The following is a 26359-nucleotide window of genomic DNA, read 5'->3' on the forward strand; positions in this document are numbered from 1 at the left end:
GATTTGGAACACAACTTTTAGCCACGCCCAATCTAACGCCCTTAAGCCTCCAAACCAATCACGCCCACAATTTTGAACTTTTATCTCATTTTATTCCCCAATATCTATCGATATCCCAGAAAAATGATGAAATTTCGCGTGCGCATTCACACTAGCTGAGTATCGGGTATTTGATAGTCAGGGAATTCGACTTTAGCATTCTCTCTTGTTAGATTTCTACTTACTCCTTTCAGTTATTGAATCTTAAGAATTCTTCCCCCTAGTTGGAACCCTATGTTTGTGTTCCTCCTGAAAGTGATTTACAAAACTTCGCCTCTCTCCGCAGCATTCCAAATGTGATTCTGCCCAGCATATTGAGATGATATAAGGCTCTGGGAAAACGTTGAATTAATGCTATCAGAATGCTTGATTTATACCTAATTCTGTGTGGGGGTTTTCCATTCTCGCCGCCCCTCCGGAGCAGCTTCCTTCGGAAAACGACATCGGCAGCAGTTGTCGCTTCACACATTAAAATATTACAACATGAACTGGAAACATGAACACGATGACACCCCGCACACCCATACACTGACAGAAATTATGATATGTCAGCAGAGCATGTTAGTAGGGCCCTCTCGCTCGCACCCGAGGCGAACATAAGCCCGAACATGAGCTCATATTTCGTCGAGCTATAAATAAACTAAATTGCCAAAAGTCGAGACAGTAGAACCCAAGGCAGGCGTTTTGGCTTAACGGCAGATTAAACAGGATGTGCGTGACCCAGAGTTGGTATCGTGATTAAGGATATCGCGGCACGAGGCGCGTGACGAATGCTTTTTGATTCTGGTTACTATGATTAGGATATGCTAGATATAAAAAAAAAGAGTAAGGTCTAAAAATTTCGAGTTGCTCGGCTATCACATACCCTTTCTTTGCCAAATCGTTCGAAATTGGCACGAAATATTTTTCAAAATTGTGGGCGTAAAAGCCTCTTGCTATGGTGTCTAGTGAAATCTTACTTAAGTACTTACAATTATTTTCGAATAATTTCTAATCGCCTCACTTGGGCAGCACTTTCGAAAGTGGAACCCACTCGCCACGCCCATCGTGTTTGCCATTTGCCTGTTAGCTTTTATTAACTATGCACGCGTGTTCGGGTTGTTGTTGTTAGCGATTACAAGTATAAAGTGCATGACTCCGAAGACAAGCAATTCCACACCTGGGGAATTTGCTCGCCGAAAACTTTGCAGCCAGCTAATTGACGGGGTTTCCGACGAACCCCGACCCACTCTTAAAAATAATAAAAAAAAAACCCGTGCGCCCCGCCACCCACTGCACTCAAGACAATTGCTGATAAAACGCGAGTAGAAAGCTCAAATAATATCAAAAAAGATAAAAGCCGTTGGCCCTCATCTCGAAAATTTACTTTGTGCGGCGACTGTGAAAAGCAAATGAGCAAAGAGAGTTGCAAGCACGCCACTAAGCCACCCAGCCAACCAGCTACCCAGCCGAAGGACCTCCTTTGCCACCGAATTTCCACACCACCCAAGGGACCTACCATATGCAAATAATTGCTGTGAACTTTTGGCACAGAAAGCAGGCAGTGGCAAATGCAATAGAGCTCAGTTAGCAATCAAATTACGAGTATCAAAAGAAAACCCGAGAAGAAGGCAACCGAAAAAAACGAGCTCCGAAAATGTTGACAAGCCAGAAAATGTTGGTCCGCTGGACAGGACCAAAATGTTAATTGGGCTCATGACACTGCCGACCAAGGCATAAATCATAAAAATGTAACACCAGCGACACAAGGTGGCCCGGAAAATGGAAATGCAGGCAGAGCCAGAGGGGCGGACCAATATTCTGGATGCTTGGGCTCTCCGGCGGAGGATCTGCACCCAAATCGGGCGGAGGCATCGGAATCGGAGAATTGGAGAAGTAGCTGGCCAGACGAGACTAACGAAACGTAACGACCAAGCGAAAACTTAACAAGTGTGAAGGGAACGGTGATGGATGATGGCCAGGATAAATGCCCTAGAAGGTCCTGCGGATTTATGAGGCTGGAGACACGCTTTTTCGGTGCATTAAATGGGTGGTGAAATAAGGAATATACTTATTCTAGATAACTATGTTATATGTAAGAAGCACAACTGTATATTTTATAAATTTAAAAATGATTAAAATAATGATAAAAATTCAGTTAACGAACACTTTTCAACTTATCCTTGTAGTCCAGTCCACCCCGCATATCCTTGACCCATTAGTGGGCACAGAAATGAGTTTATGCTCGCCTGACTCCAACTTTTTAGACACACACACACCCAAAGCAAAATGTGGAAAAAATATAGTCAGATGGATGTGGATCGAAAAGCCAATGGGAGGGGAGATGGAAACTTTAGACCACTAGAACTCCGTGAAGTGAAATGTAAGTACAACGTAACTTAAGCAGTTTTACATCTTCAAGCAGCATGAAATTGATTGATGGCCAGAACTCACGCCGCCTTTGCCGGGAAGTAGAGAAAAAATGAAAAATGATTTGCGCGGATTATGAATTTCCAACGTTTTCGCGGCCTTCTTACCGCCCCCTTACCCTGTCATCCATATCGCCATTCAAAGTGGGGATCGCTGAAGGGGCGTGGCTGGGGACAAGATGGCCAGGGCGAACTTTTTAACCTTGTGCTGGTGGCAGGGACGTGGCATTGATTAAAGCCGTCGCCTGTCACCAAAGTCAAAGTTAAGTAGGTATTAGCCAGGGATAAGGGATTGGGAACAGGGCAAGGGCTAAGGCCAAGGGACATGGACAGGGCCTCTGGAGGCGACGGCTGATTTACACATTTCCGCTGGCCTCGGCAGCCGAGAAAAGACAGCTGATTGGCTTCCCCAGGAAGGATACACTGTCTTAACCCTTACCTTGGCATCTGTGCTTTAAAATCAACAATGTGACTTTGGATCAAATGAAATGCATGCATGAAACAGATGTGTCGTTTTAATGCTGCCTATAATTCGTTATATGTTAAAGAGTCCCATAAATTATTTTTATCAAATTAATTGAATTTATAAACATAAATATATAAACATTCTATAATATCTCCCTTGAAAACACGGATTTCTAAGACTTGACCTTAAAGCTTAACCCTCATCTTAACAGAACTGTATATTGGTTTAAAAAATCATAGACATAAAAAAGTGTTATAGTTGTTAGGTATTATATTATATTATCTTTGAATAAAATCGAAAGTGAAATATCTGCCTATATTTATTAAAAATTAACATGGTTTTCTACAACTTTAACCCTCTGTTCCATCCAAGAAGGCAAGAAATGCATTTTCTAGTGTATCAGTTAACTTTTTAAATGCATTCTACTCGTGAGAATAGCAGATTTCCCATGCTAGCTTTGAAGTGCTGGCTAAGTTGGATAAAGGGTTAAGGACATGTAAAATTTAACTCCCTATGTAATTTTCGCTACCCGTACATGTAAGTGAGTCTACAAATGTTTCACTAAATTGTGGTTGCTAAGTTCAAGGCTAACGCTTTTTTGCCCGAGGCTCCTTGGCTTCCGAGGTTCCGAGGTAGCATAATTAATTTTCGTTTAATTGCCGGGCGCTAGTTAAACTAACAAGCAGAACACACTTGTGCAGCGTGTTGCCCTCCCTTTCTGCCGTGCTGTGTACCCGTCCCTTTCACTCTAAATAGTTCCCTCTCTCTCGCATGGCCGGCGGCATTTCAATTAATTAATGTGCCAACATTGTGGGCGTAGTAGGACGTTCGGATCAGGCTGAGAAATGGGGGGAAATTCGCAAGCTGACAGCGGCAAACACAAGTTAGCCTACATATAAAGCAAGAAATTAAACATGGCAGCCCCTGACCAGAAGGACGAAAGATTTGGATAGTGTGGGCCGCATGGACGGATGGATGGATGGCTGGATCCAGAGGAGGAGCAGAGGAGCCAACTGCTGCTGTTCCCATTAATGATGAGGTGCTGGGTGGTTGGACTGGGACTGGGACTGCCCTGCTGTGCCATCTACTGTTTCTTCCACCACCGCCGTTTGTGTGAAAGCGTTAACGACTTCCGATAGTTGCAAAAGTTGAGATACACCATTCACACCCCTTTTCCCACACGAGAACTTGAAAAGGATTCGCAAAAAGCGCCGCAGGAAATGTCTGATAAACTGAAAAAGAAGCAAAACCAACACTCACATGCGCTGAAGAGGGATGCGTCGCTAGTTTTACAAAGCTTAAGCAAATATTTCTCTTTACAAGCAGCCTAATTATTTTTTAGAAGCTTCAAAATAGTGGCTTTTAGTAATTGATTAACACATGTTCTCATTTAAAGTAACCATAGTTACTTTTAATTTCGTTGGGAAATGTAAAGCAATGCCTTCGTATCGATATACATTTTAGTTGAGAAATTTGATAAACTTAAAGCAATTTGTTTAGTTTTTTCGTGGCTTTTGCCAACCTGTTGACAGGTTTATATATCCTATATCCTTGATATAGATTATTATATTCCAAGCAGTTGTCAGAAACTCCAGACCCACATATGTGTTCTAACCGCTTAATCAACCCTCTGAGAGGATGCACACAAAGGCCAGGGATCGGCCAACATATGTTGTATAACTTCCAGCGCCGACTCGGAGCCTCATTATATAATTGCAACTGTTTTGAAGTTATGACGCCACCCCCAACGTGGTGCATGCAACGCACCCCCTCTGGAACATCATCCCTCTCGGCCACGACCATGGCTTGTGTTTTGTGTCGTAATTTGTAATCTCAGCGCTGGCATGTGGAAATTTGTTATCGTTTTAGTGTTTGTTGCTTAAATTGCCACAGCAACGCAGCCACGACGGGAATGGCAGGGTGGGACAGAGCAAAGAAATGTGAAATAAAGTAAAAAGGGTTCCAACGCGTCTATCATATTAAGTCGGTATTTATACGAGCGTGTGTGCGCCGGAGTTTCGTCTAGACTTTGCACAGGTAACCGACCAGGCCAAAGTAAAAGTTGAGTGAACTGCAAAGGCTTACAAATAAGCAGAAAAGGAAAATCCCGGAGTGGAGAGGTGGAAAATCAAGCCCGCGCGGCGCTGCTAAGTATGCTACAAAATATTATATTAGCAAACAAAAGCAGCTGCAGCAAGTACTCACACACACACGGAAACATACCAGCTTGGCTTCACCACAAGCGCATTGCGTCACCAGGTCGTATACGTAATGTGCGAGTGCCTGTGTGCGTGAAAGGAAATTATATTGAAATTACAAAATCCCCGTGCTGAAAGGAAAGTGGTGCGAAAACTGCTGCAGAATACAAGGTTGCGGTGGGTCATGACTTGAGTATTTTGCTTAAGTCGTCTAGTCGCTGGGCTCATTAAATGGATGGATGAAGATCTTAGAACACATATAAGCGAAATCACCTAAACGAAAGGCTTGGCTCAGCTCTTTAGCCGGCTAATTGTATGAGGCGCTCATTCATATTCATACTAAATGACAGGTGAGTGCGGTGAATGGGATTATGATTAAAGGAATGACTTTCTAAAGTATAAGAGGCCTTACAGTTAACGCATTGTTCATAATAAGACAAGATGTGTAATCTAAATAAAGGCGTTGGGCTACTGAATAAAACATTCGTGGGATCTAATATTTTACGAGTAATATTAAAATACATTAACATTTATTTATTACAATCAACTGCAAGGAGACCGAGATTTATGCAAATATTGCGTATTGCAAATCTGAGTAACCTTTCGACCCCCGTCGCATCCATCACAGGTGATAAATCCATTCAAGGACTGCTCAACCTTGAAAATCCAGCCAGATAGACACCTCCCGAATAATGGCTAAACAAAAACAAAGTTCTTTGCCACACACATTAAAAACAAATTACAAATAGATGATTGCGGGAAACACTTTGCGGCTCAAATGGAATTTAAACCACTTCTATCAGATGCTTCTGTGTAAATATTTACACTTCGTTAGCTGCCAAAGATACCCACAGCGAGTACAATGGAAAAAAATTAAATCCGCCGCAATTGGAGGGGGATTCCCATTTGCCTCAAACACACGGCGGAAGTTTAAAAGCCGCTCCGTCTGCTCCTCCCTGTTTTGTGTTCCCTCGAAAAGCATTTTATGCAAATGCCTAGCGCCAGAAATAGCCCTAAAAATGGGAAAAATACAGAAATACATTTTCTGGGCCAGTGCATGACAAAGGAACACAAAAAGCTGTGCGAATAAAGAGAATTTTAAGTGCTCCCGAAGAAGAACTTGGTCTAAATTAACCTGGCAAATTGCAGGCAAAGATAAATCTAATATGGGCCCAACTGACCCACAAATGAAGTCATCTCGGATCAATTCAAGTCAATTTGCTAAAAATAAGCGTTGGAACTGATAATTTTTTTGTTAGCTCCGGCGATGGCTTAAATGCAAGGACCTTTTTCAGTTTTTCCTGCACTTTCCACACTCCACACTACCGCCCGCTTTCCCCGTTCTTCTCCGCTTTGAACCGACCACAAACACCTGCTGGAAATTCTTTTAATTAGCGTAGAACAAAGGCAGCCAAACGATGATGACGATGGGGTTGCATGGCGGGCAAATTGAGAAAAAATAAAGGAAGCGGACCCAGGCGGAACAGCCAAACAATGAGCGTTAAATTCTATTCAATGGCAAAAATGGAAGCAAAGCAAATAATTGAAGTAGTTTGGCCAGCCAAGAAAAGCGGAATACAGAAAGAAGGGGACAAAAACAACATTAATGAGCTTGCTCGCTGCCTCGCTCTTCCGCTTTTCCCAGCTTTTCCCCGCTTTTCCTTCGCGCCGCTGAAAATGTCATTACTGAAGGGCCAGCAAAACGGATGTCGAGTTGTTGTTTTGGTTGTTCTTGCAGCCATTGTGATTTGTATTTCTTCTTTGTCGACTGCCCTCAATTGGCAGCTTATGCATTTGACAGGTATTGATTATGATTATGTTGTTATTTATTATGAAGTGGGCGGTGCTTTAAACTCTGATTGAATTATTGTCTAAAGTAGCTAATGACCGACGCGCACGAAAATTAATTGCCCCTTGATTAAAGTTGGAAAGCTTAAACAGCAAAGTAAATATAGTAGAAAATTACAAGGAATTCTATATTCTATATATACACTATATATTTAATTTCCAAACATTAAATCTTTGTCTTATGTATAGCAATCTAATTTAAATGATAATGTTTCTTTGAAATAAGAAATACACACAGCCAAGTAGTTTAAAAGATGCTCAAAATATAACGGATATCACCCAGATCTAGTGGTAAAAAAACATAAATTATGCATAAATATGGCACAGGTGTTTACGTCATCAAAAGACAAAACTTTCCTTTAAATAAAGCAGGTTTTTCCAAGAAAACTGGAGCTCCACACTCAGCCAAAGACAGCGAGCAAATGTGGAGCAGTACAATAGAAAACCTCGCGCACAGAAAATCAGGAAAAATTGAGGAAAAGCGAGAGACAAATGTTTTATTCAACATCTGAGCGGAGTTTCCAGTCAGCTGGCCGGAGAGAGGAGAAAAAGAAAAGCTTTCGCCAGCTGAGTTTTCCGAAAAAGAGAGGTAGAGAGAGGGAGAGAGAGAGAGAGGTTGAGAGAAAGGGAGAGCAGAGCACGTGCTGGTGCGTGAAAATATTGAATGGCAGACACAAAGAGCAGCGCTCAAAACAGAGAGACAAAGGATTGCAAAATACAAAAAATATGCTGGGAAATGTGCCACACACACAGCTCTACATACATGCCACAGGATTTATACATGTAAGGGAATGGCAACATATGACAGCTGTCATGTTAGAGTCCTTAGCAAAAGCAGCAGCACCAGCAATGAAAGTTGGGTTAGGTTGTGGAATTGAGATTAGAAACGAACAGGCGGAAGTGGAAAGCAAGCTGGATTAACGGCTGCAGGCGGGGATTATCAAGTTGTCAATGAATAAGTGAAATGGATGAAGATATAAGCCAGGCGGGAAGCGCCCTAAAAGGATTATTAAAGGACCTTGCTCATGCCGCAGATAAGAAATTGCAGTGGGGCGAATGAAGCTCTCGAAGTTGCTTGTTAAATATTTGAAATTTATCTGTGCACTTCGCGAAAATCTAGTGAAAGATGCGGCTCATTGGTTTACATTGAGAATGTTCAATATACCAAAAAATATTTAAAGTTAGTTACTGTTACAGCTTCAACATCAAGTAAATTAAATTTAAGTCGTATTTTGAATATGATTTATATCAGTGCAATTATTTCATTTGCCATAAATTAAGTTTAAGAAAGGATTAATTCTTAAAGGTAAAGTTCAATTAGCGCCAATACTTTCCGAACTCTGCCACAAGCTGATTTAATTAATAAGTTATCAAAGGCACTCGGCGAAATTGGGTTAAGCCAGCATTAACCCAATATCTGGCCGGTGTAACAGCTGCGCAAGGATTAAAGCTCGTTAAGAAGGTGACTTCCGAGTTTCCTATCAAATCAGGAGCAGGCAAGCCCAGTGACCGATGAGGGAAATCGAATACGCAGCCAACTATGCCAACGCAAATTACAGTCAGGAGCAGACGCATCTGGAGCCGGAGTCCTGGATCTCGAATCCTGGCAACAGTTGTCAGCCTCGGCGCCTCGGAAATCTGAGCATCTTGCATATGATGGAAAGGGCGGCAAATCAAAGAGGGTTAAATGACGCGTGAAATGCTAAAAGGCAACCAGATCTGACTAAAACTCCACTTTAACAAACGGAAAACGGAAAATATATGCAAGGGCATAGGATATCCAAAGGAAACTATAAGAATTTAAAACTAATACTTGTTAAAATACAATTATTCTCTTTATCATTGGGTGTAACTGCTCTTTAGTAAGCGAATATTTCGCTGTTTAAGATGAATGCTCTACGGCTGAAGCCTGGAGGAGCAATAAACCTGGCCGAAACTGGATGACAGTTTCCTGGCCGAGACCCTGGAGGATGGATGCATGGGAAAAGGCTGTGGATCGGGAATGCGCGATTCCGACCACAAAATGCATGTCAACCGCAGCAGCGCAACGCGGACAAACAACCATAAAAACAGGGCAAATTAATATTTTATAACTTAATTAAAAACAACAACAAGAGCAGCATCAGCAGCAACGGCAGCAGTGGCAGTGGCAAAAACAAAAAAAAAAAAGGAAACAAGGAGCGAGCATATATAAATATAAAAATAAATGGGCGAAAAAGCATTCCTGAGGTCGCTGGGAACTTAAAGTTCCGCGACATGATAATTTTTCATTATTCATACGCAGCGGTGGCCGCTGGGAAAGCTTTTCTAACGTAAAACACTGGACGCCGCACAGTCAATTTAATTTTAATTTACACTTCATGCATAAAAAATTAAACGCGCGTTGCCGTGTCAATTGATGAGCGGCGAAATCGCGCCACACGCAGCTTTTTGCTATCCGATACTCATTCGGGTGGTCCAGGATGCGTGGCTCCTGTGGAAAATATTTATAAAAATGCTATCCCCCCGACCAGGATAGCAGCCCCACCGAAATAGCCCAGCCCATTAAGCACCAGGACGAAAAGGATGCGGTCGATTCAGCAATTGTTTGTGGAAATGTGCAGCGGAAGCCGGAATGGAAGTATTTTACGGCCAACTGCCAATGCAGCAGCCCGGATTCCCTTGCTCCCTCCGAGCAACTGGCAAAGGATTCCGCTCCTCCAGGTGGACTGGGTGGGGAATGTAAATTTGATTGAGATCTTAAGCAGCAGTGCTCGAGGAAAGGAAAATGGTAAATGTGCAGCGGTAAGGGATACTTTGTGAGCTCTCACATTGCTTTATCCTGATTAAAGCAATCCAGGCAGCTTATTATAGAGAAATTTCTGCCAGTTCTGCGAACGCTATTCGTGTAGAAATTCTCCTTAATTTTTGTATATTATTGAGGCAATTTGTGTATTGTATACACACTTAATTAGCATCAGACACGTTTACGCAATTGAATGAAATATATATTTATTAATTTCCCATATGCTACATCTTATTTATTTGGGTGTCTAAGACTGGTATTTCAGTGTTGACTAACTTTGGTCAGGTTAGCATCTATAAGGGATTCACAACCTACACACTTTCCTGTATAGTTTTTTCTATTTAACTGGACCCAGAAGTATCTCAACTAGTTTATGCCTATTCTTAACAAGCTTTTATGTAGAATTCTTCTAGGCTAGTGACACATTTTGAAGATATTTCCATTTCTGTCACAATGACCTAAAGTCATATATTTGTTTTGACTTTTGAATGAAGCATTCTTTTTATGTTTTGGGAAAATATTTTCGTCGCTTTGTTCTCATAAATTGAGTTCTCCTACAATCAATCAATTGTATGTCAATTTGATGTGTGTCTAAAGCCCCGCCCACACTAGAAATACATACACATATGCCTACGAGTTTGTTAGGCTTACATATGTGCAAAGTACACAAATGTGAGCGAAATATAGCATCAAACAACAACATTGGCCCCAAAACAATTTCCACGTCGATAATGCATGTATTCAGTAATTGTTGGTACTTAGCATTGGCTTCATGGCTTTAATGTGTGCTGCAGATTGAGTCAATTAAGTGCAGCGTTTAATATCTTAAAAGCTGCAAGACCACACTCATTTTCAAGACCCATTTCCGATAAAACATAATTACTTTGACTGGCGGAGTCTGAGAACCGGAAACAAACAGGCTACAAAGCCCATCGAAAAACGGGCAGACAAACAGAGATCGATAAACTTTGGTAGAGGCAACCGATTTGTATGCCATGCGACCCTTGGACCCACTCCGCCTCAAAAACATAGACAATAAATTCGAACAAAGGGCAAAACACATTCGACGAGTGGCAACAGCAGCCGAACCTGAAAAAATCTAAGGGAAAATCGAAAAAGAAAATTGTCAGAGGCAGCAGGCGGGGAGCAAACTGTGGAAAGTGTAGGGACCGAGAACAGGGAAAACCAAAAACCGCAAACAAAATGGAAGCTCTTTTAGTCTCGGATTCGATTTATATAGTTATATATAATGTGGGAGGCGGCAAAAGAAACGCCGATGGTTGCCCACTGGAGCGGCAAATTCTTTTGCGGCTGCCGCTGGAAAATGTGGCTCCTCCAATTGCTTACACACACGGAAAAGCATAAACACATATATCAAATTTACACTTAAACGTCGTTGTTTTTAACCTATTTCTATTAAGCAAGCCGTGTTGCCAAAACGCTAGTAACCAAAACTATATTCTTAGCCACCATTCATTGCTTCCATATCATAGGACTTAACAATAGATCATATTTTTTATGGCCCCTTAAGATGCCAACCACCTCCTTTGAAATGTACAATTGTAGTTATATATTTTTTAAGTGTTTTTAAATATTTTATGGCTACAATTTCCTTCTCCGCTTAGCAAGAAAATCCGGCGATGAAGTGAAAGCACCCCACTCCGCTGCACGAAGTTTTTTATGCCCTGTTAATTGTGCCCTTCCCCCCTTCGGAAACCTTTTCGCCACTTTGCATACGCAACTGTCAACTTTTGCCATTTTCGCCAAACTTCACACCAGTTGGGTGCTGGGTGGGAAAAGACCACCCACTCCCACTCACATGTGTGTGAGTGTATGGGCATCATAAATATTTTCCAGCCCATTGATTTTTGGTCGTTTGGTCTGCCAGCCGTTGCTGATGAAGTTGCCATAGACATTTTCCGAGTGTGGGCGTTCCCAAAGTTAAATTCTCCAAAGTCTAAGCGCGATGCGAGGAAAGTTCGGAAAATTCGACCTGTCTGGGCTTTGGGAAAGCTACCGATAATTGCCATTCGAGAATATTGCGGCACACAATCATATGACTTTGGTCGCTTGGTCGATAAAGAGGATGCTTTAAAATGTCACAAAATTGATTGGGTAGGAATCGAAGGGTATTGGGATTTCGGAGCCAGTCAATGGTTCTGCCGATGTTCTGCTGATGCTTTTGTTGGCCAACCACCCAACGCCACCCACTTACCACCCACTCACCACCCACTCACCACCCACCTTCAACTCCATTGCCATTATGTCGTGTGTTTTGTTTTCAGCGACACTTGATTGCCTTTGCGGCTGTTTGACTGTGTCTATGAGGTCGTCACACCCTGCAGAAAGGGTATTTTGGGACACTTTAAAGGAAAAAAACATATATTATACATATTATTTGGTAATATATTTACTTACATATTATATATATTAGGTTGAGCATGTAGGGTTTGAAGAACGATTTAGATATTCTCTACCAAGGTTAGCCAAGGTAACCTTAACCAAGGTGAACTCTATATATTAAAACTTGTGATATTCCAGGGTATTATGCAATCGTTACTTTAATGAAACTCGCATGGCTGTTATTTTTGCTGGCACCGAGCCCATGGCCAAAAAGTATGCTACGCATCCCATAGACGCAAATTATGATGTCGGCTGATGCGAGCAAACGAGAAACAAACAGGCGGCAGGATGGAGAAAGTGGAGAGATTGGGGAGAGTGTGGAGAGAGAAAGGAGCCAGACACCCGGGCGTATTGGTGTGCGTGTGAGGCTGCTCGTCGATGCGTTTTTATGCCCAGACAATTTGATGGGGCAGGCTCATAAATATTTTTGCTCAAGTTAATTGAAACATTACCAAAAAATCCTTGTTGGCAAATATTGAACGTTTTTTGCTGTTTGCAGGACTCACACACACACACACACAACTCGCACACTCACACACACAAGACTAATGGGCGCTTGTACGCACACATGTACACATCCATTTTTTAGCATAAAACGATTTTTTGTAATGATTTATTGGCAGTTGATGGATATAAATGGATGGAGAAATGTTTGCCTGTTGTTATATGGCAAACAGTTTCCGCGGAAATTTAATGGCAACCAGTGCGAATCAAGAAAAAATGCGGAACCTCAAATTCCAGGCGATTGTGGATTTTTGCAATTAATTGTCACCTCAGTTGCTTATGGTAAATATCAAAAGATTGCTATCGAGCAATTAGCAAAGGTACATCTTACTATTTCATAAAATATTATATATATTATAGCTATCGAGAAATTGCTGAGAGCAGATGAAACTCCAAAGGATCAATTTTCAAATTAAATATTTCTATAATATTAACATATATGAAGTTTGTCTTTATGAAACCACTGAACCAATTCTTTTGTATTAACCAATATATTATGATTTTTAGGTGATGCCAAACTGAGCTGCTCTCAACCGCAGCATATTAATACTTATCAAATTTATAGCAAATTGTTTGCTTTGTAAACCATTAAAATTTCATATTTACTTTCGTTTGGGCAAAAAACTGCAACCACATAATTTGGCAACATTTTGCGGTTGAACTTTCTCTTTTCTCGGCACTTTTTCTCCAGTTAATTTTGCGGGTTTTAATTAAAATTTGTTTGCGCCACACAAAGCCTGTCATTTTTGTTGCTTTTTGTCTGGTGGTCCTTTCTCTAATTAGGGTTGAGTTCACCCCTCCGCCCAAAAACAAAATCGCACGCTGTGTGGCCGACCTTTTAATAATGCCGCTGAAAAAGTATACCTACGAAATTTGACAGACAACCGAAGAAACGCAGGCGGTGGCAGCTAATTGAAAAAATACATTTTAATAGCATAATTTTTCCAGCTTGCGGTTTGTCGAAGGACCGCGGAAAAGCTGGGAAAAGCGGTGGGGAAATGTGAGCAGGGAGTTTTCCGGAGAAACCTGCCGTTCGTTATTGGTTATCACCTGGCGGAAATCTACGGGAAAATGGCAGGAGAAAGTCACGTCTCGACATCAAACACTATTCAAATGAAATTTGTTTTTGATTAGACAATTTCTATGCAAAAATCGCAGCGCCAGGATTTTAATAAAACAAATTGGTTTTCCCGCAGCTTCCCTCACTTCCTATTTTATTTTATACTTACAGCTAAATTAAATTAAAAATTCAATGCGAGGACATTAGGACAGCGACCAGATTGTATTCCTCATCTTGGCCAGAAGATTGTCTTCTCGTATCGACGATGATGCAAATGAACCGAGGTCAGAAATGGGGGTGTACAGAATATATTTCCGTGTATATGTGTCTCGAAATCTGTTGATGACGCCTCGCACAATAAACCGCAGTCTATTGTGTGTCGACTCCATTCGAAACTGATTGGAATAGCTTCTTTGGAGTGGGTATTACATAATTCGTTAGATTTGAGGTTTCTGGCTTGCGGCTTTTACAGGGCCTTAAAATTGGTAGCGAAAGTTTGTCGCAATCTGTGGCAATGACAGACAGGCCACTTATTATTTGTGGTCAACTAGAAAATTATAATAACTAATAAAGGAATCGAATTGGCCTGATCAAGTCTATAAATCTCAGCTAAAAGTAAAAACAATCTGCAAGTTAAGCATTAGCGGAATTATACCTTATGGATTAAGAATTTAAAAACATCTACTACTCTGTCAACTTAAATTACTTTGTACTTTCAGTGAGAATAAAGTATCTTGCAGATGCATTAGATTGGCTTTAGAGTCAGCACTTAAGAAGTCAAGTTCATAGGTTGAGTGGATAACCAATCTTAGATCCAAAGGTCTTTAAAGGACTTTGTTACCCAGTTCCCGTAAACTCCATCCTTTTTGACACAGAGTCAAAAGTTACGCAGTTGCCGAGAAGTTAAGTGCAGGATGCAAATGCTAAAGCTCCTTCCCAAAAGACCGAAAAGGTAAAATGTAAATATGCAGACTGCGGAGACAAAGTCTTGGCCTTTGAGCCGTAAGTTTTGCGGGACTGCATATGTGAAAAGGAGCAGGAAGTTGGAGTTTATGGTCTCCCCGTCCCTATCCACCGAGCCCAGAACTTCATTAGGCCAAGTGCATCCACCCACACACACTGTTGGTTGACCATCTAATAAATTGAAATATATGTAGGTAACACCCACTCTTGACACCCCCAACACACACATATGGTTAAAGCAAGGTCTAATTTGTGTAATTATTGTTGAAAAGCATAATCAAGCATCTGAAAAAATTATAATAATTAATAAATCATTTTTGATGATTTATAATACAATTTATCTACATAAATCCATGCTAATAGCAATTCAATGGTATTTCAATTTCCATTTTTATTCTAATTATTTCTCAGCTCCCTTCCAACATAAGTTTATAGTTTATTTATAGTTACAAATTAAGCTAAAAGTAATGAATTGCAAGAAGCTAGTTCTCTCGTTCCTTGCTGCAGTTATGTTCTATGTAAGATTCAATACTATTTTGGCCGCAGGTGTAGGGGCATTGCACCACTTTCATTTGCGTTAATAACGCCAACGGTCAGCTTTGATTGTGCATTTTGTGAGTGAAATAGAAGTGGAGGCGGGGTATCCTGTCCAGCGGCAGAAGAAGATGTTGTGCTCGCAGTTCTGCTGAATTGGGCAAAAGTTTGGGGCTCCTTTCTCCATTACGTGGCGACGCTCGACTCGAACTCGAACTCGAAAGCCACTTGGGCAATTAGAGCCCTGAAAAAGTTTGTCCAGCGCCATCGTCATAGCCATCGCCACCAGCATCATCATCATCATCATCATGGTCGTCATCAGGACAACTGTGAAACTTTCGTCAAGCGTTTGGGAGTTGAAGTTTTCGCCCTTTTCGGCTGCTCGTCCTGCGGTAATTGCGTGCGTATTGTTAGGCGAAGGCATTCAGGATCCCATTTTCGGTGGAAGGAGCAGGAGCAGGGCAAAATTGCAGTCGAAACGTGAGACTTTGTGAATTGCGGGCATAGCAGGTGTAATTCGAGTAAATAATTTATTTTGCATCGCACTCAGTGCGGCGTTTTGCTCTGACGTCCAATAAATGCATCTCAGAACCTAATAAATCTGCCAAATCAATAAACGTAGATTGTTGAAACATATATTCTCAAGTTTGATTATCATTATGATTTTACAAGCCCTTTTGCAGTGAACTTCATTCGTTTTGCTTTTTTTAGCAATTGTTTTGCTCTACATACAATAAAAACTACTTTCTGTGGAATTATCTAATTCCCAGGCATAAGCTGAATACGAGTTTATATGTAAATGCGGCTGCATCGCTCATATCCAAGCCGTATCCTTAGACCCTTGACCCATCGGATGATGATTGCTCTGATTTCCAATACGCTTGTTGAGCAACCAGTTTCTCCGGGGGCAACAACATAAAATGCATATCAAGTTCAAATTGAATATCCTCATTTGACGCATGGAGCAGCCAGGAAACACGGACAAAAGCCCGCTGAACAGGAACAATGTATGCAATCCCTGTTCATGGCAACTAAAATACACCTTTGTGTGTTGCCTATAAAAAATGCAGTAAAGGAGTGGAAATTCTGGGCGAGCAGGCAGATTCCCAGCAGTTTCTGCTCTGTGTCCGTGTCCTGGCATTAAGCACTAAAAAATGCAGAAATGAGAAAATGCAAGGAGCGGAGGGCGGCAGCAGCTAGTCAATAGTGGCAATAGCTCCAAAGTACTACAAGAAACACGGGAATACAGGCCAGACGAGCGGCAACAGGCCACCACATTATGACAACAATAAAACGGCGAACGGCAATAAGAAATACAAAAACCCCAAAGAGCACACTGACTTACGGCGAGGGGAGATTGGCAACTTTCAGGATGTCACCATGATTTCATGGCCAGTAAAAATTTCCAAAATAAAAACGTTAGGGTAAGTGTACACTATGGGTTATGACTTAATACTAGCCATTAAATTTATAGAAATATTAAGGAAGTAAAAGTCCTTACACTATAATAACCATCATTTTTTATAACATATTCCATTTCATGACTTTTTTAACAATTGTTACGAATCTTCATATTATCTGCGCACAGATCAATTTAATTGGTATTAGTATTAAGTATGCTATAAGTTTTATGATAGTATAATAAAGATAGTAAGTCATGAAAAGTGCACTTGATTATCTTTCTTACTTGGAAATAAAATGGAACGGCGCCATTTTCAATAAATATGAAGGACTCAACTTTAAGGCCACCATAAAAAAGACTCTAGATCAAATCGTGTAAAAGCATAAAGTATAGTTTCCCAATTTTTGAAGTACTAAATATTAACTTGCCAGATGGGAAATAGTTTATATTTTTCAAGCGAACCTCGCCCATAACCGATGCTTAGAGCTTACTGCTCCAACTCGGCATTACCGGCACTGCCGACAAACAAAGGATACACGGCCAACACATTCTTCTGCTCCTCCGCCTTCGTATCAGCCACGCCCCTGGATCTTGGCTTTTTACCGATTTTCTGGATGGCCAACAGCAGCAACAACGAATCGTGCAGCAAACGAGGCAGCCGCAGAGAGATGAAAAGATAAGCAAAGATTGCGAAAATTGTATTTTCCATTGTGGCAGCGTGGGGGGAATGGGGAAGGTGTCCGTGTCTTGGCCAAAGGATGCAGGCGGAAACAAAAAGGAAATGCCGAAACCGTTTGCTCCACGAGTCCTCCTCAATAGGCATCGGGGTGCGGGGGCAACCCTTTTCGGACAACCCTTTTTGAAAACTGGGAAGACGAAGGGTCCACTGAAAAAATAGATTCACTATATATAGAGTATTTATTCAAATACGGATATTATATATTTTCGACTTACTGATTTGAGTATATGATATCAATGGTATTAATCAAGTTATGCAAATATAGAATAATGCTTTTCTCTGAGTGTACGTTTCACTCCGTTTCCGTTACACGCCGATGCGCGTGTAAGGAGCATGTAAATATGAAAGGCATACTGCGATGGATGCCAAAGTTATGAGCCAGCAATTGTACTTATGTGTGTGTGGTGTGGGGAGGGGCAAAAAGTCGGAGGGAGGAAAGTTGGAGCTTGGGGAAAGAGGTGGAAATTCGGTGCGGACTGCTGGGCAGCATAAATCAAAATCAAATTTGAGTGCTATTTAGTCAAGTGGTTGACTTTGCAAGGAGTGGGGATGGATGGATGGGGGGTTCGGACGGAAACACAGACCCAGAAGTGACCAATAAGTGGGTCAGTAGTCAGCACTAAGTGGAATTTCCAACTATTCTGCTGACAACAGAACCCAACCCATTGTCCATCCATCCATCCATCCAACCAACCACCACGTCTTATCAAAGGATCCCTGATTGGTTTTTGCTGAACCGGTCTTAAGACAATTAAAAGCCATCAAAATTCAACAGCTTACAATTAAATCAATGGCTGCGAGTCGAGGACTCCGGCTCAAGTCAAGTCTGATGCCGATGGAAATGAGTTTGGGTTTTGAGTTTTGGACTTCATTGGCCACTGGAGATGGGATCGTGAGCTGTCCGGATGACCAAGCAATAAAACAGAACACTGGGATAAGTTAATACGGTTAGGACTTCATTATATGGCCTTTGTTTCAGTACGATTATTGAATTTGAACAGCAAAGAAGGAAACCACATTAAAGTTATTGTACATATATTTCGCGAAAGATTTAAGGGGGCTACGATATCCCCACAACGATTTCCACATAAATCACAGGTTTATTCCGCAGCTTTCAGACACATAGAGTCCCCATCTCTAGGCATCTTCGTCTAGCATTTGTTTACGCGATGAAAAAATTTGCATTTTATTGGCTTTCGAGCTGTTGAAGGGTCCGTAGCACAGGCCTCCAGTGATAAAAGGCCCAAAGAGCCAGCCAATCGCAATAAGAAGCATGGCGGGGAAGGGGCAGGACAGACAGGCAATTTGCATTACAAAGTCAATGAAAAATCACTTAGTGTTCGAATCGCAAATCCGAGGTAGAAGCGTCCAGAGAAAGCATCGATAAACAAAGTCAGCCAAACGATTTAGATTAAAACTGGCAACTGGCGCAGGGGATAAACCTCAAAGATGAGATATTGAGATATGTATCCCATTGCATTATTGTGGATCATAAATACAGGGCTTAAACGGCGGAGGAAAAGCGAAAGTTTTCGTTCACTATTTTTGCGATTGGACTAGCCGGAACTGATTGCGAAGGACATGGGAAACCTATTTGAATTTCATTTTCGTATGCAAATTTTCAATGGGTTTTTATGCCGCTCGTTTTATTTCGTTTCGTTTGTGAAACGGAAACTAAGCCACACAAATATGCAGGCGAATTGCCTTGGCCTCGGAGCTCGGAGCTCGGAGCTCGTAGCTGGTAACTCGTAGCTTTCGCCTTGACTTTCATGGCGGAAAAGCGGTCCACAAAAACCGCCCAGCCCACCAGGCTCATCCACCCACCGGGAGTCTTCTGGGTTCTTCCCTTCGGTTGGGTTTACGAAACAATTGAAACAAGTTTGCAATCAGTGCGCAAACTTTTTGCTGGCCATCTGCACACAAACACAAACATGCACAGAGAGAAAAATACCTATTTTCGGGCAAATGTAGGGAATACTCATTTCACGGGTACAAAGGTAAATGGGTTATCTACGGACTTAATAGTACACACAGCTCTAATATCAATATGAGTTTTCCTGCTTATTTCTTTCTGTGTACAGAGCTCAGGCGCTTTGGTGCAGACAAACAAGCACTGAGAGATACAAAAACGCGGCAGCAAATTGTGCGGCTGTCAAGGATGCCGAATAGCCAGCGTCCACTTTTGGGCCAATGTACAGGATCCCGGGTCCTTCGTCCTTAGTGTGCCTGTAAACAAGTTCAGTCGCGCGCCTAAGAGTATGCAACAAAGGCACAAGTGAGAAGCGCTAAATGGACATAGAAAGGATCAACGAATTCCCAATGCACTGCGGAAAGTAAACATAAAACAGGTTTATCAACCTAAAGGTGCATGAACAATGTGTTAAATAACAGATAAGGTAAAGGGTAATGCAAACCAGTTTGCTGCAGCTTGAAACAATGAAAGAAAATTTAAATCTAAAGGTCTTATCGGTGTATCTATAAGAAATATTCTTTTGTTATAGGACAATAATAGCGTCTACCAACTTAAGTACTAGGCATATATCTTATCCTTTCTGTGTACAGACTGTTCCTACAAATACTTCACTCTTTCGGAAAGTTTTTCTATGAAACTACGCGCTCTGGCCAACTTCACATTGCCGGTTTCTCAAAGGACCACAGTCTCCTTTGATGGCGGAGCAGGGTGAGTGGTATGATCCAATATCTATAAATCAAAAGGCGTACTAAACCTCTTAACAATAAAGCTTAATCACAAACAAGTGGGCCGAGCGAGGGAAAAGTTTAAGCAGCAATCAGGGCAACAAACAGAAACAGTAGCTGGGAAAGTGGATTAAAGCCGGGGCAGAGCACCAGAGGCATCTTAACAATGCGTTGGGAAATCGAAACTCGGCTTACTAAAAGTTGTCATCCTTGAAATAGCCATGGATGGGGCGCCATTGATTGATGCCAATGAAATGTAATTGAATGTTTTCTAATTACGCCTCATTAGGATTACAAATCGAACGGCCCAAGTGTTGGCCTCATAAATATTTAGCGAAATGAGATTGAAAACGAAAATAGGAGCTGCGACAATTGATTTCGGTGCACAGTGATTGATTGTCTGCTGGCTGTAATGGGAATCCTTCTCGACGACACCATAAATGTCGTTCGTTGTGTCGCAGTCACACCTCCGCATCACTGGCTCCCCAGACTGTAGCAGGATATGGAGGAGCTATAGCGAGGAGCCCCCTATGGGATGCAAAAGCAAAAAGCGGTGGCTCCGAGCCATGTACATGACGTATGAAAGTCGTAACAAAACACTTTGATTGATGATTGAAATGGCCCGTGCCCTAATTGGCGATGGTTGCGTGAGATGCTCGAATGGTATGGCTTGAAGAATGTAATAGAATAAAATAAATCTAATATTCTATCACATTGTTTCTAGTTGATATTATTTCTGATACGTTGCCTTGTTTCTGCTTCAATGGGCTCCACATTAAGCCGATGAAATGCTCGCCGAGTCACGAAACCATCTCCAGGCGGACCTCAAATCGCTGCCCTCGACCGCAAGTCCACACGGATATAACCAGAATGGAGTCCTGGTCCCGCTGCCCGCGCCCCCGCAGGCACGCACAGGTGCGCATAAGTTCATGATTCCATAATGTCTGTGACATGTGGCCATCAACTGGCCCTCACTTCTTTGGCCACCCACTCACCAGCCACCCACATTCCACCCACACCCACTCTGTCAGTGAATGTGTGCGGTCAGGCAGTTACAAGGTCTGAGTTTGAGTTGATCCATTGTCCTGGTCCTCGTCCTGTTGGCGACGGTGTTGGTGATGGTGATGGTAATGGTGAATGGATGGTGGTGTGGCCGACTGTTGACGGTGTTGCCGCTGTTGGTGGATTGTCTTTGAAATGTTTCGGCGGTCGCGGGTTCGTTGCTCTGCGGCTGGTTTTTGGTTTTGGATAAACGCAGGCATCGGCGAGCAGAGCAGAGCTTTAACGGTCCATTTACATCCAGTTAAAGCATCAAATTAATAGCACTTTAGGGTATTCGGAACAATTGCATTGCAATATGATAAATGCAATAAAATTGCGTATATTAAATTACGATGTTTCCCTTACTTTGAATTAAATTAATTACTTAAATATATACCGATATTTCGATAGGTTTCCGATTGTTCTCAGCAGAATATCGCTAATGTTCAAGCACTTCACCAAAATGTAAACGCTTTAATCAAGCATTAAGGTAAAACATCTGGATTTGTTAGCTTCAGAGAACATCCCGCTAAATTAAGTAAATTCTATTCATTTATGAATGTTTAATTTAATTTCATGAAGAGCGAGTCGAAATTTTGACGATCTTGATGATTGTTTACCTATCGAATGCCGATCTGTGCAACCCCGCCCGTGCGAACATGGTATTAGCGACGTTCGATACATCGAAAAATATCAGCAAGTGCAAGCCGACTTTGAGGGAGCTTCATCTGTTTACATTATGTTCGATATTTACCAGCCAAATCTGTTTAACGTTTAGAAAAAAGTTCCTATTTTCTAATAAAAATTTACCAACTTGTTTTAATATCCACAGGTTGACTCCTGACTTAAATATTTATATGTTTGTATTGTTCTATAATACTTGATTCTTTATGGTGACACAAGCGTCTGAACATTAATCATTTGCTTGTACCGCATGTCTATTTAATATATAGAATAACCTTTGAAACTAATCAACTACCCCATTATTTTAGCGCATCTTACTCAGATCATAGTGTAAACGGCGCATCAGAGCTATTTATTTCGGAAGATCAGTGTGAACGTGACTTTGCATGGGATTATAATTGGTAGTACCGTTTTCTTCTGGCGCGCATTTATAACAATTTTTATTTCTGAATCTGTAATTGCGAGAACTAAATTTAAATAGCATGTTATCTAAGAGGGTGGCTGATCCAGACTGGGGAATGCCTGGCAAGGCTTCCAAGGACAAGCGGCCAAAAACCAAAAAGGCCAAAAAACGGAAGTTTCGCGACGAAGAATACTGCAAAGTTTGTAGAGATGGAGGAGATCTGCTCTGCTGCGATTCCTGTCCTTCTGTTTACCACAGAACCTGTCTGAGTCCTCCCTTGAAGTCGATTCCCAAAGGCGATTGGATCTGTCCGCGCTGCATTCCCTTGCCCGGAAAAGCCGAGAAGATATTGGCATGGCGCTGGGCCCTCGACCAAAGCTCCACTTCCAATCCATTTGAAGGTGAAAGGCGGCGCGAGTACTTTATCAAGTGGCATGATATGTCCTACTGGCACTGCGATTGGATTTCCGAAGGGAAAATGCTCCTGCACCATGCCACAATGGTTGCCAGCTTCCAGAGGAGGAGCGATATGGAAGAGCCATGTCTCGAGGAGCTCGATGATCAGGAGGGCGATCTTCACGAGCGATTCTACAGATACGGCATTAAGCCGCAGTGGCTCCTAGTCCAGCGAGTTATCAATCATAGTAAGGAGCCCAATGGCAGCACTATCTACTTGGTGAAATGGCGTGAATTGTCCTATAACGAGAGCAGCTGGGAACAAGAAAACGACAGCATACCGGGTCTTAACCAGGCCATCGCTCTGTACAAGAAACAACGGTCCAGCAATAAGGGACGCCCCAAACATAGGCCTGCACCCACCATAGACCTGAATAAGAAGTACGAGGATCAGCCAGTATTCTTGAAGGAGGGTGGCCTTAAATTGCATCCCTTTCAGATGGAGGGCGTCAGCTGGCTTCGCTATAGTTGGGGCCAAGGCATCCCCACCATACTGGCCGACGAGATGGGTCTGGGCAAGACCATTCAGACCGTGGTTTTCCTTTACTCCCTTTTTAAGGAGGGCCATTGCCGCGGACCCTTCCTCATAACCGTGCCACTTTCAACACTGCCCAATTGGGAGCGAGAGCTGGAGCTCTGGGCTCCAGAATTATACTGTGTCACCTATGTGGGCGGCAAGACTGCTAGAGCGGTTATCCGGAAACACGAGCTTAGCTTCGAGGAGGTAACCACCAAAACCATGCGAGAAAACCAAACCCAGTACAAGTTTAACGTAATGCTGACCAGCTACGAGTTTATCTCCTTGGACGCTGCCTTTCTCGGGAGCATCGATTGGGCGGCGCTGGTCGTGGACGAGGCGCATCGGCTAAGGAGCAACCAGAGCAAGTTTTTTAGGATCCTAAGCAGGTACCGCATCGCCTACAAGCTGCTGCTGACCGGCACTCCGCTTCAGAACAATCTCGAGGAGCTGTTCCATCTGCTCAATTTCCTGAGCTCTGGCAAGTTTAACGACCTGCAGACCTTCCAGGCCGAGTTCACTGACGTTTCGAAGGAGGAGCAAGTGAAGCGACTGCATGAGATCTTGGAACCGCATATGCTCCGTCGCCTAAAGGTGGATGTATTGAAGAGCATGCCCCCGAAGTCGGAGTTCATTGTGCGCGTGGAGCTGTCGTCTATGCAAAAGAAATTCTACAAGCATATTTTGACCAAGAACTTCAAGGCCTTAAATCAGAAGGGCGGCGGTCGCGTGTGCTCGCTGCTGAACATCATGATGGACCTGAGAAAGTGCTGCAATCATCCGTACCTGTTCCCTTCCGCCGCCGAGGAGGCCCCTATCTCGCCCAGTGGTATTTACGAGATGAATTCGCTGACCAAAGCTTCCGGCAAGCTAGATTTGCTGTCAAAGATGCTAAAACAGCTAAAGAAGGACAACCACAGGGTCCTTTTATTCTCCCAGATGACCAAGATGCTAAATATTCTCGAGCACTTCCTCGAAGGGGAGGGGTACCAGTACGATCGCATCGACGGGGCCATCAGAGGCGATTTACGTCAGAAGGCCATTGATAGATTTAATGATCCCGGATCGGAGCAGTTTGTCTTCCTGCTGAGCACTCGAGCAGGCGGACTGGGTATCAATTTGGCAACAGCCGACACGGTCATTATTTTCGACTCGGACTGGAATCCGCACAACGACGTTCAGGCCTTCTCCCGAGCCCATCGCATGGGACAGAAAAAGAAGGTAATGATCTACCGATTTGTGACTCACAACTCGGTGGAGGAGCGCATTATGCAGGTTGCCAAGCGCAAGATGATGCTCACCCATCTTGTGGTGCGCCCGGGAATGGGTGGCACGGCAACACATTTCTCAAAGGACGAGCTCGAAGACATCCTTCGCTTTGGCACCGAGGATCTTTTTAAGGACGGCAAGACTGAGGCTATTCACTACGACGACAAGGCGGTTGCCGATCTGCTTGACCGCACCCATCGCGGCATTGAGGAGAAGGAGTCTTGGGCCAACGAGTATCTTTCGTCCTTTAAGGTCGCTTCTTACGCCACCAAGAAAGATCACGATGAGCATGATGACTACAATGACGATGCTGAAAACACTGACCCAGCCTACTGGGAAAACCTGATGGGCCAAAGTCAGCGGAAGCTACCAAAGAAGCCAAAGACGCAGTCGCAGCAGTCCCAGGAGGACGCCGAGAGCAGCATGGGAAAGGGCAAGCGAGCCCGAAAGGAAATTGACTATACCAATTCATATCCCTCTCCAAATCGAGTCACACCAAACAGTATAGTATTAATGTGAGATAAGGATTAAACGACATTGGGTACAAATCAACAAATGAATTAGAAACAGAAACCATATTGTTAATTTACAGGTTTATCGTTCAAGCTTGCCAAAGCGCAGCTATCTTTAATATATAGTCATTTTGCTTCAAAGTTTCAAAAATAATCACAAAAATAAGAAAAGTTAGTAATAGCATTACTATTACTGTTTTGCTCTACAGCAACAGTTTTCGCACAGTAAATATTCTACGTTACCTTTAAAATTCTCATTAATTTAAGTGGATAATTATGTTAATTTAATTATTATATTTTAAAACAGAGAAATGAATAAAGATGAAGAAGAAGAGGAAAGCAAATAGACAAATGACAAAACGGGAAGCAGTGTCGAAACGATTTCGGCCAAAATGTCTGGCGAAATAATTGAATGTAATTCAATCAAAGGCAGTTTATGCGTAAAATTTTATTAAAGCCCAGCTTTTGCAGGATGAAGCAGAAAAGTCTCAATGCCAGACAAACACAGCACACATTACTATATACACTGGGAGAAAAAATGCTAAAAAATCATAAATACAGTCTTTTAAAAGACTAATTTTGACATTACGTCTTTCTGCAAAATAAATATTTTTGAAATGGAAGCTAACTAAATTGCACATGAGCTGCTGTAGCTGCATCTTGATTGCACTTTTCCTGGGTGTACCCATAAATGCATGCATGAGCAAGGACATCCTCGTATGCACATAAGTATGCGTTCGCAATCAATTTATCATACGCCTGATTTGACTGCCAGAGCCCTGAAGCCGCCCATCAAATGGCCCCGAGAATTGTGAAATGTAACTGCAATGTAATTAAAATGAAATAAAGACAGAAAACAGAGTGTCCAGAGTGCAGGTGAAAGGTCCTGGGGATCCCCAAAGTGTCTGGCCGGGCGATTACTTAGATGCGTCCGGTGACCAGCTGATGGATTAAATCCGGCATATTTAATTATCACATACAATGGGCAAATGGCCAAGTCGTTTTCGAGATGACTTCACTTTAATTACGTTTTCTTAATCATATTTTTTGCACTTGACTTGTCTCCGAAATTGTTGCAGTTCTTTGTTAGCTTTTGGTAGATACGAGTAAATATTTCCTAATTGAAAATGTGCGAGCTTAAAGTTTATTTTAATCATGTAGAGAAGATTTAAAATAAAACTTTCCTCCGATTGATAATTGCAGTTTAACAACTTAGATAATTAAGGTGAAATTGTATGATTTAAGGGCTTGTGTGAAGCTTTTGGGACGCACATCACCAGATTATATAAATTCCATACTTCGTTATCTGGTTTGGCTTTAAATGTACCTAATTAATTCTTGTATTCTGTGGCCTAATTAGAGCGTTATGTCTGCGCCAAAACAATGACCTGACAAATTAAATAAGCATTAGGTAAACTACGGCCTTCCCTT

General features: G+C 42.2%; 2 protein-coding genes and 1 long non-coding RNA gene across 3 annotated transcripts; 2 read left to right on the forward strand and 1 right to left on the reverse strand.

Annotated features, from left to right (window-relative positions):
* Positions 1-15055: 15055 nt before the first annotated feature.
* On the reverse strand, positions 15056-21744 carry LOC27207859. Its single transcript, XM_016183501.3, is given in 4 exon segments — positions 15056-17342; positions 17344-17496; positions 21042-21083; positions 21086-21744. Coding segments are annotated over 4 exon segments (489 nt in total). The 5' UTR covers positions 21128-21744; the 3' UTR covers positions 15056-17090.
* On the forward strand, positions 19888-20752 carry LOC120284829. The gene is made up of 2 exons (XR_005544080.2): positions 19888-20029; positions 20091-20752. It is a non-coding gene; the product is annotated as an uncharacterized LOC120284829 (long non-coding RNA).
* A 401-nt stretch (positions 21745-22145) lies between the features above and the next one.
* On the forward strand, positions 22146-24989 carry LOC6738679 (chromodomain-helicase-DNA-binding protein 3). The gene has a single exon (XM_002085445.4). The coding sequence runs from the start codon at positions 22254-22256 to the stop codon at positions 24933-24935; it is 2682 nt and encodes an 893-aa protein (XP_002085481.1). The 5' UTR covers positions 22146-22253; the 3' UTR covers positions 24936-24989.
* The last annotated feature ends 1370 nt before the right edge of the window (positions 24990-26359 follow it).

This window comes from Drosophila simulans, chromosome 3L (assembly GCF_016746395.2).
Source record: "Drosophila simulans strain w501 chromosome 3L, Prin_Dsim_3.1, whole genome shotgun sequence".
Lineage (NCBI taxonomy): Eukaryota > Metazoa > Arthropoda > Insecta > Diptera > Drosophilidae > Drosophila > Drosophila simulans.